The sequence below is a fragment of the Rosa chinensis genome, chromosome 2 (genome assembly GCF_002994745.2).
Source record: "Rosa chinensis cultivar Old Blush chromosome 2, RchiOBHm-V2, whole genome shotgun sequence".
NCBI classification, from domain to species: Eukaryota; Viridiplantae; Streptophyta; class Magnoliopsida; order Rosales; family Rosaceae; genus Rosa; species Rosa chinensis.
The window spans coordinates 15,098,296-15,108,685 of record NC_037089.1 but is presented as its reverse complement, the minus strand read 5'-3'; the positions used below and the strand labels follow the sequence as shown (position 1 = coordinate 15,108,685).

At 37.7% G+C, this 10,390-nt stretch overlaps 1 protein-coding gene across 1 annotated transcript; it reads left to right on the top strand.

Annotated features, from left to right (window-relative positions):
- The first annotated feature begins 6,194 nt into the window (after positions 1–6,194).
- Positions 6,195–10,088, top strand: LOC112186196. The gene has a single exon (XM_024324553.2). It carries the CDS (start codon positions 6,857–6,859, stop codon positions 9,731–9,733), a length of 2,877 nt encoding a protein of 958 aa, XP_024180321.1. The 5' UTR covers positions 6,195–6,856; the 3' UTR covers positions 9,734–10,088.
- Positions 10,089–10,390: the final 302 nt, after the last annotated feature.

The window sequence follows — 10,390 nt, the reverse complement described above, 5'->3', positions numbered from 1 at the left end:
AACTAGCTAGTGAAATGACTGAAGTCCTTTCCATGATTCCTTGAACGATGATAATTATTTATAAAAAGACTAACAAAGCCAAACCTTTCTAGGCCATTAAGTACAAAACCATTCAAGTAAAACCTGAAGAGAATCCAATATCTGAGAAAAGCCAGAAAACCTCCCAAGTAAAAAGGAAAAGGCATTGACAACACAAAAGAGATCATACTTTACTCTCATTGCTACTAACTAAAGGATCCTACCATCAGCTAGCTAATACCCACTTTTTAGCAAAGTTGGTGCATGTTCTTGTGCTTCGAGACACATCATTCTACATTTACCTAGTAGTTGGACATGGATTGGATACCATTACAATCCTAAACCACTTTTCTGCTTTTCGATCGTAGCAAGGCAAAGCCAAGCATGCACAAACAAAAGCCTAGCCTCGATGCTTAGTGATTCCTTCTAGGGTTTAATGGGTCATTTTTTCTAATCTGTCGTTTGTTGATGGATTAATCCATGCATATCTTGGTCTTAATTAAAGCTAGGGTTCTTTTCATGCAGTCCACCCTCGTGATTTGACAACAGGTTCTTTTGGTCATTTTCAAAACCTTGTTGGTCAACCCATGCAATGCATTATCAAGTGTTATTCTTAGGCTGGCTTCGATGTGATTATTGATTAAAAACATTCCATTCCAACCATGAATGTCCAAGAATTTGCCTTCAATTGAAAGATAATCGAGCCACGTCTCATTTTAATAGTTAGAATAGACTTTCAATTTGTATCAATTTGGGGGGAGTTGCTTGTCACAAATGTTTTGCTTTGGCAAAGCCGAATATTATTCAACAAATAATTCGAGTGTACGTATATGACAATAAGATTATGAATATAATTTCCCTGAATTATAAACCAGAATGGCTTTGACTTTGTAGGATAATAGGAGCATGATATTTCATGCATGTATCTAGAATACTTCTATGCGACTTTTTCAAAAATCGATCCCGGCCCGTTAAGCTATCGATAAGTATAGGATCGATGGGGACGAGGATGATTAATAACCAAGAATGCCAGATAATTATATAATTATAAACAGCAAGATTGACCCATGCACTATCATTCTCTTGATTAGTAAACAAGAAACACGTACGAGTAATATGAAGAGTTTGTTTTTGACTTTTGTTGGTTGTTTAACACTTTAACTTTAGGTAATAGTCAATATATGTATGATATATTAGTCCAAATTCGAGGAAGAAAAACAAAATGATGAGTTTTGTACAAAGCAAAACCTTTGTGACTTTCACCATTTCATACGTTTTCGGTTTAAGTTAATTCGCGAAGAGTTTTAAAACTCGTTATGATCGACAGATAATCATTCTTACATATCTTTAATATATTAACGTAGCTGGGACAATTGATGATCTTTGCATGTAGGCATAAACGAACAAACAGTAATATAACGATTTACACAAACCATTGCATGATCAAACGGAACAAGAGAAAAGGGGGAAACAATTAATGATACTGTATAGAACTTTGTGAAAAGTGCAAACCTATAATTCTGACAAGGATCGCCATTAATCCCGATAACTGACCAACATGATATCAATCACTGATACCTGTGTCAATACTTAATGTCTTAATCATCAAAATTAATAAATTTTTCGTTTGTAATGAATTGTAGGGAAAATTGTCCGTACGGTATCTGAATTTTTCCTCCTTATAACTTTTGGTATCTGAACTTCAAAAATATCACTACGGTACCTGAGGTTTTTTGCCCGACCGAGAATTGGTACATATGGCTGTTACCTCCGTTATGGAACTTGCCAGCTGACAATTTTGATCATAAAATGACAAGTTTACCCTTTATTCTTTTTTATTTTCTTTTCTTTAATTATTATTATTATTATTATTTTGTGAACGTTTTTTCCTCAGTTCTTCTTCCTTAGGGCATCTCCAACAGACTAGTTATTTCAACAAAAAGTTATAAATTTGGCTAATTTGAGATAGTTTAGCACTCCAGCAGAATAGCTATATGAAAGTCAAATTTGGCTTTTGCTAAAATCTCTAGCTAAATTTAGCTAGGAAGGAGAGAGAAAATAACAAAAAGCTAAACACTCCACGTTCAATTTTTTTAGTTTAGCTAACACTGCTGGAGGAAAAGCTAGAAATTTACTACCTAAATTTAACTTTTAGATGATTTAACTAAAAAAATAGCTTTTACTATTGGAGATGCTCTTAGTTTCTCTGGTTTATTTTGTTTTTTCCTAAAAATCTATAGAGAACTAGCTCATTGACAGAATCAACCCCCAAGAGGAAAAGAAACAGTTCACTAGAGGCTTGGAAACTCTCATGTAGTCGCCTCTCTCGCCAGAACTGGATTATTCTTGAAATTTGGCTTGGTGAGTTGGGCATTGGTTAAGGGGCTGAGGCTTCTCCACCTCTGCAAGTGAGAAGGAAGAGAGTGCAAGAGGCTTCTCCACCTCCAACGCCTTTGGTTCCATCTCCACCTCCGCCGTCTCCACCACCATCAAAATTCTATCACTTTCTTCATTCCAATCCATACCATAGCCAATTCCAATCAAATGTGTGCCCCAACAGCTAACAGGACCTAATTCAATTGTATTGTAACCAAGAACAAAAAAAATCGATCTTGATTGATTCCTTGAAATTATACCTAAACCCATTTGCGAATAAGGAGAAGTTGGTGCGACGAGGACAGGGTAGTCCTGATGGTGGCAGTTGGTGACGGTAGAGGTCGAGATTATACCGATCGCAGAGACTGAAGGATTCCGGCGCCAGTTGGTGTCGGGGTCCGATTGCCCCACTTGTCAAGCCAAAAGGCCCATCGATTGCCCCCACTCTCTCTCTCTCTGTTCTTCTTTCTTCTTCTTTCCAGATCAAAGATCCAAGATGCAATTTTGAGAAAGAAAAAAAAAAAAAAAACCCAGAACTGAAATCAATCAAAACCCAGAAACAAAACACACCACCACATTTCTATTAAATCAATACACAAAAACAAAAGTAATCCCCGTTCCAATTTCATAAAATTTCCAGAAAATCAAATCTAAAATTCTTTGAATTTTTGTTCTAACCCTCTGCATATGATCATCGTGAGCTGCTGCTTTGCTTGATGTCGAATCATCTGAATCACCAATTTGATATGAATCCTCACATATGCCAACAGAAATCCCATTCTCCTTTTTCTTCTCAGGCTCTTCCTCATCGGCCAACATCATAAACCGGCAAACCGGGCAAATCCCATGAACCTTCAACCACTTCTGAACACAATCGCCATGAAACTATGCAAGTTATTCCTTGACGGCTTGACACAGACCCCTTGATGGCACCTCCGATCGCCTCTCCGATGTAACAACTAGAAGACCAAAAGGAGTGGCATGTTGGGAAGGCCCTCCTAGATACACGACGCACTTTCCCGACCTCCACTCATCGCCCTGCCCAGACCAGAGAACCCCAAATTGGGTTCTGCATCACAAATTTCATCAAATCATTTTAATCCAAAGTCTGGTTTCTGTGAAAGTAGGGTTGTCAATGGGTTGTGTCGGGTTGGGTTCGTGTCGGGTCAAGGTATTTGTCGTGTCACAAGATACAAACCCAAACCCAACCCATTTAATAATCGTGTCAAAAATTTAAACCCAAATCCAACCTATTTATTAAACGGATTACCCGTTTCCAACCCGCTTAACCCATTTAATAAATAGGTTGTGTCGTATTTGACAAAATGACCCATTTAAGGGTTAACAATGTGACCTATTTAACTAAAAAAATGCATAAATTGATTAAATTCACTAAAAACTCCACAAGACGAAGAATATAAATAATTATATATAATTCATAAATAATTAAATCCAATAATTATAAAACAAAATATTTCAAATGTCTAATCCTATGATCAAATACTCCCAACGTCTAAAATTTCAAGATGAAGTATAGCATAATCGGGTTATACGGGTTCACTTTGTGTTGACGGGTTGACCTGTGCCCGACCCATTTATTAAATGGGTCATGGCGGGTTGACCCATGGCTGACCCGCTTTTTAATCGTGCGGGTTCAACCTGCTTTATTTCGTGCGGGTTTCGAGTTGTGTTATCGGTTCGTGTCGGAATTGACAGCCCTAGGTGAAAGTCCTAAAGGAAGAAGAAGAGAATGATTTTTTTTATTGCAGAGAAAGGGAAAATATATTTAGTAAAAAAAAAAAAAAGACATGAAGGGACAAAAATGCCCTTCAAAAATTGCCAGTTGGCAAGTTCTGTAACAGAGGTAACGGCACCAATCCTCGGTCGGGTAAAAGAACTTCAGGTACTGTAGTGATATTTTTTGAAGTTTAGGTACTAAAAGTTATAAGGAGGAAAAGTTTGGGTACCGTAAGAACCATTTTCCCTAAATTGTAATCCTAATATATTAGGTCTTTAGTTTCCTGTGGTTCATATCAAGTTGTTTCCTGCATCATCTTTAAGGTCAAACCTCACCATCATAAACCGTTCCAAAAGCATCAATGGCATTATCCTTAACAAACATTCTCAATTTAAACTATTTATTCAACATTCATCGAGAAACGGTGGACCACGGACCTAGTTAATAATTTTGAGGAATTGTGAGTGTTATAATTTAATATTGGGATGCCATATATAACTTCACTAATTAAAAACATTAACAAAGATCAGATAAGATTTACACCATTACTTCCTAACGATATATAACTCATTTCTTCAGTTGATTAGGGCAAAGGAAGTCTTTTATGTATTAGTAATCTATGCAAGGATAAGTTAGATAACAAAACAACAAATTAAGGGTTTACTAATGAGTTTGTGTTTTTAATTGAAACAATGTGTTGAACCACGTAGTGGACATCAATAGAGATTATATTTGTATAATCGAGTTGTGTTAACATCCATTTAACATTAAACAATGGAACCAAAGGCAGCTTAGAACTCTTGCTAATTTTTTTATGAAACAAATGAAATCTTTTTTTAATTTGTTTGATTGATATGAGAGTTGACTAAGATGTCATCTTATGGTAGTGGACATAGATATATGCTTATTTAACTTGCATTTCGATTAGAGAATATGCTAGTTATCTTACTTAAAAGGATACAATTTGCAAACAACTTGATCTCATCTATATTCCAAGATTTTCTTTGCATGCAAGATGGACTCCCATCTCAAACAACCAAACAAAGACGGACATATACCCTATTATTTCCAAAGTGGAAGACACGCCTTTTTAAGTGTTTGGACACTACCTAAAGTAGTGAAAGCTTAAAACCTCTTTAAAAATTTAAGACTAAAAAGTAACCTAGAAATCAATCATCTCAAGAGGAGAAATATCCTTTTTTATGTTACAGCTAAAAAAAAAAAAATTTCTCCTTTTTAATTTTCTTTGTTTTTGGAAAAGAAAAAAACTACAATCATTTTAATTCAACAACAATTTTAATGTATTACGAAATAAACAATGAACCATAACATATTAGTCACCAAATATGTAACACGTTTGTATTGAAATGAATATAAACTCAGTTGAAAAAATGAAATACACGAAACATAGATCATAAATGTGTCACGTTTTAATAATTTTGTAGAATGAATTACTAAAGCACTAGTTACGAAACATTAATGTCATAGACTGAAGATCACAAACAATAGGATGACTCGTTGCTTGGTTTCCTTGGTTCATTGGGGACTTGATGATCTCCTGCAAAATGTACTCTTTAAGTTTGCGTGAAATGCACCCGATAGTGGTTTCAATTGCTTTTCATTCAAGATAAAGCTGGTTACATCTACTAAACAAGCTCCAAATTCCAATTACCTCCACAAAGAACAAAAAAAAAAAACTTGACAAGTAATTATTGTCTTCTTGTTTGTTTCAAACCCAACATTGAGAGTTCAATTTGAGATTAAAACAAAAAATAAAATAAAATAAAATAAAAAATTAGAGAATGAAACAAGCAGTAGTAGACTGGTAGCTGCCTAGTTGGACAGAAATCAGCTTTTATGCAAAGCCAGCTGATAATTTGACTTTGAAGCCGTGACCAATGGAGGAAAGTGGCCTCTGCGGATCCCACCACCTATACAGCAAAATCTGATTGATTAACAATTTGGGATTGGGAAGCCAAAAAGAAAAAAAAAAAAATTAATAAGAAAGAAACATAAATAATAAATAAACATCATTTTTACGTTTGGTTTTGTGAAAGTCAATGTTCTTTCTCTCTGTTTGTTATAGTGGAGAGAGAAGCAATATAGATAGAGTCAAAGGCCAAAACCAGCTATAGCTACTGCTGTGGAATCACTAAGATTCAGAAGAGAGAGAGAGAATGAATGGGCTTTTTCATTGAGCTCTAAATTGTGTGTGTACAGTATTGATTCTTCATTTATTGAAAATTCTACATTGATTGATTGGATTTTCAATACTTTTCCTTTTCTGAAGTGGGATCTGGGTTCCTAGGGTTTGACCCTTTCTTTCTTTCTCTATCTTTTTTTTGCTGGAATTTTTTTCCCAGGATAATTCCCTTTGTTGACGTTTTGTGCAAATTGGGTTTCTTTTTCTGAGTGAAATTCTGGGTGGGTTTTGACCTGTAAATTGTTCCAATGCTTCACTGAGATTAGGGGTTTTTGATTTTTTTGGGGATAAAGCTACTTCCTTTGTGGCCCAATTTGACCATTGAAACTTAAAGGTTGTTCCTTTCTGACTTTGAATTGGAATTCAGAGTTGGGTTTCTTTGATCTTAGGGTTTGAAGCTGAATTTGGGTTTCTACATGTTTGACGGTATAAAACCCCAAACCAGCTTTGCTGTTTTTCTGTGAGCCAATTCATCCCTTTGTGGGTTTTCGACTAGATTGAGTTCTAGTTCACAGGGTTTCATGCATTTTTCAATATGGAAGCCCCTATATCAGTGTGCTGCTCTGCTTATGGACAAGAAGAGCAGCAGCAGCAAGAAGAAAGATGGCTCAGATTCGACCCTTGACATCAGAAAATCGACATCAATTCTCCGAAAACTTCAGGAGAACAAGCTCAGGGAAGCTCTAGAGGAAGCATCAGAAGATGGATCACTATTTAAGTCCCAGGATATTGAAGCTGAGACAAATCAGGATGAAGGTCTTGGACGGTCCAGATCGCTTGCTAGGCTCCATGCCCAGAGAGAGTTCCTCAGAGCCACTGCTCTTGCAGCTGAGCGCTATTTCGAGTCTGAGGATGACATCCCTGAGCTCAATGAAGCGCTCTCTAAGTTCCTCACTATGTACCCAAAGTACAAGTCTTCGGAGAAGATTGATCAGCTGAGGATGGATGAGTACGCACATTTAACCCCAAAGGTATGCCTAGACTACTGTGGATTTGGTCTTTTTTCGTACCTTCAGACATTGCATTATTGGGAATCTTCTACATTTAGCTTGTCTGAGATTACTGCAAATTTGAATAATCATGCTCTTTATGGTGGTGCTGAGAAAGGAACTGTGGAACATGATATAAAGACTAGGATTATGGATTATTTGAACATTCCTGAGAACGAGTATGGTCTCGTGTTTACTGTGAGTAGAGGGTCTGCTTTTAGATTGTTGGCTGAATCATACCCTTTTCATACAAACAAAAGGTTGTTAACCATGTTTGATTACGAAAGTCAATCTGTGAATTGGATGGCTCAGAGTGCCAGAGAGAAAGGTGCAAAGGTGTACAGTGCCTGGTTTAAGTGGCCAACCTTGAAACTCTGCTCCACTGATTTGAGAAAGCAGATTTCGAGCAAGAAGAAGAGGAAGAAGGATTCCGCAACTGGTCTTTTTGTGTTTCCGGTTCAGTCCAGAGTTACCGGGGCCAAGTATTCTTACCAGTGGATGGCACTGGCACAGCAGAACAATTGGCATGTCATGCTTGATGCTGGGTCATTGGGTCCCAAGGACATGGATTCACTTGGGTTGTCCTTATTTAGGCCTGATTTTATTGTCACATCATTTTACAGGGTTTTTGGGTTTGATCCCACTGGATTTGGGTGCCTTTTGATTAAGAAATCTGTAATAGGATGCCTTCAAAGTCACTCAGGGTCTACTGGTTCTGGTATGGTGAAAATTACCCCTGAATACCCAATGTATTTGAGTGATTCTGTAGATGGTCTGGATAAGTTGACTGGAACTGAAGATGATGAAGTAGCTGGGGATGGTGAAAAAAGTTCCGATGCTCGCCAGGGATCACAGATGCCTGCCTTCTCTGGAGCATACACATCTGCTCAGGTGAGGGATGTTTTTGAGACTGAGATGGATCATGATAACAGCTCTGTCATAGATGTAACAAGTACCACCATATTTGAAGAAGCAGAGAGTATGTCAGTAGGGGAGATGATGAAGAGCCCTGTTTTCAGTGAAGATGAGTCATCAGATAATTCCATTTGGATTGATTTGGGTCAGAGCCCAATGGGTTCCGAAAATGGAAACCAGATTTACAAACAGAAGATTTCCTCTCCTTTGCCTCCTTTTTGGTTTCTTGGCCGGAAGAATCATAAGCAACAATCCCCAAAACCTTCTTCTAAGATATATGGCAGCCCCATCTATGATGACAAAGAGATAAACTCGGGGACACATGATGACTCCCATGTGCTGTCATTTGACGCTGCTATCTTATCAGTTTCTATGGAATTGGACTCTGTCAAGGAGGTTCCTGAAGAAGAACAATTTGCACAGACAGGCTCCATCTCACAAAATGGCAAAAGTGGTTCTGGTCATAATAGAGAGATCCAGGAAGAATGTGGCAGCAGCAATTCATTGCCTAATGGGACGGTGTTGAACTCTACAATGAATGGTTTTTGTCACAATGATTCAACTCCTACTTCTCGGCATCATAGACTAGAGAATGGATCAACCACTGCAAGTTGTGCAGAGATAAGAGAGAGCGCCATCAGAAGAGAAACTGAAGGTGAGTTTAGGTTGTTAGGGAGAAGAGAGGGGAGTAGATTCACTAATGGTAGACTTTTTGGTGTGGAAGAGAATGAGTCATCAAACAGGGGGAGAAGGGTATCCTTTAGCATAGAAGATAACCATAAAGATCATGCAAGCCAAAATTTTGAGACCGGAGAAATATCTGCAGCTAGTCTGGAAGATGAAGACTACACCAGTGATGGGGAATATGCTGATGGACAAGACTGGGACAGGAGGGAACCTGAGATAACATGCCGGCATATTGATCATGTTAATATGTTGGGCCTCAACAAGACCACCTCTCGACTACGATTTTTGATTAATTGGCTTGTGACCTCGTTGCTGCAATTAAGGTTGCCTGGTTCTGATGGAGACAACAGAAGGACTCTGGTACACATATATGGCCCGAAAATAAAGTACGAGAGGGGTGCAGCTGTTGCTTTCAATTTGAGAGACCGAAATAGAGGGCTAATCAACCCAGAAGTTGTTCAGAAGCTGGCTGAAAAAGAAGGCATCTCTCTTGGCATTGGTTTTCTCAATCACATAAGAATTCTAGATGGCCCAAGACAGCAACATGGGGCTGTGCAACTTCAAGATACAACGCTGTGCAGGCCAATGGAAAATGGCAGAAAGGATAAAAAAGGTGGGTTCGTGCGGGTTGAGGTTGTAACAGCTTCTCTGGGTTTTCTCACCGACTTTGAGGATGTTTACAAGTTATGGGCTTTTGTGGCGAAGTTTCTAAATCCAGCCTTTATCAGAGAGGGTGGGCTGCCTACTGTTGAAGAGGAATCTGAGATAAAATCTGAAACATCTGTCACTGATTCTGTTCCCATCTGAGAATTCTTTTTATTTTAATTCGAAGTGGAAAATTATTTGGAGGTCTTGCCGGGATGTATGTGCAGATGATTTCAGAGCCAAAAGGACAGAAAGCTTTTGATGTTTGGATTCTTTTGTTCTTGTTCAAAAGACTCAGGTGGATGAATTTGTTGATTCATGTTTATTATAGCTCTGTATTTTCCTTTTTCACCTTTTGGGTTCTTGTAGAGTTTGTTTAGAAATTTGTATCATCTTGACAAATGGTAGAGCAAAAGCAGAATTACCTTGGAATGACTCCTGTTACTCGCATTCTGCTCTTGCAAAATACATGTTGTAGTTCATTTCTTGTAATTAAAATTCAGAAGTTTCCCACTTTTGCTTTTTCACTGTCTCAAGATGCATGATGAATTTGCCGTAGGTTAACCAATGAGATCCCCTGAGAATGAGTATATCCCGGTAATAACAAGAGTCTGATATAAACAGAATAATATGCTTGTCATCAAACTACAAAAAGGAGAAGCAATTAAAGTTGGTATGATTTGAATGCATGAGGATACTTTTTCTTGTTATGAGAATCATTAATGGGCCATACTCATTAGCATTTGAACTTTTCATGCATCAATGTGCTTTTCTTTTGGCTTCTGTGTATTTTCTGCTTTAAAAAAGCTTGAGCTTCTC

Coding starts and splice junctions, on each gene's coding strand:
- LOC112186196 (XM_024324553.2), top strand. CDS start 6,857: ATGCATTTTTCAATATGGAAGCCCCTATATCAGTGTGCTGCTCTGCTT.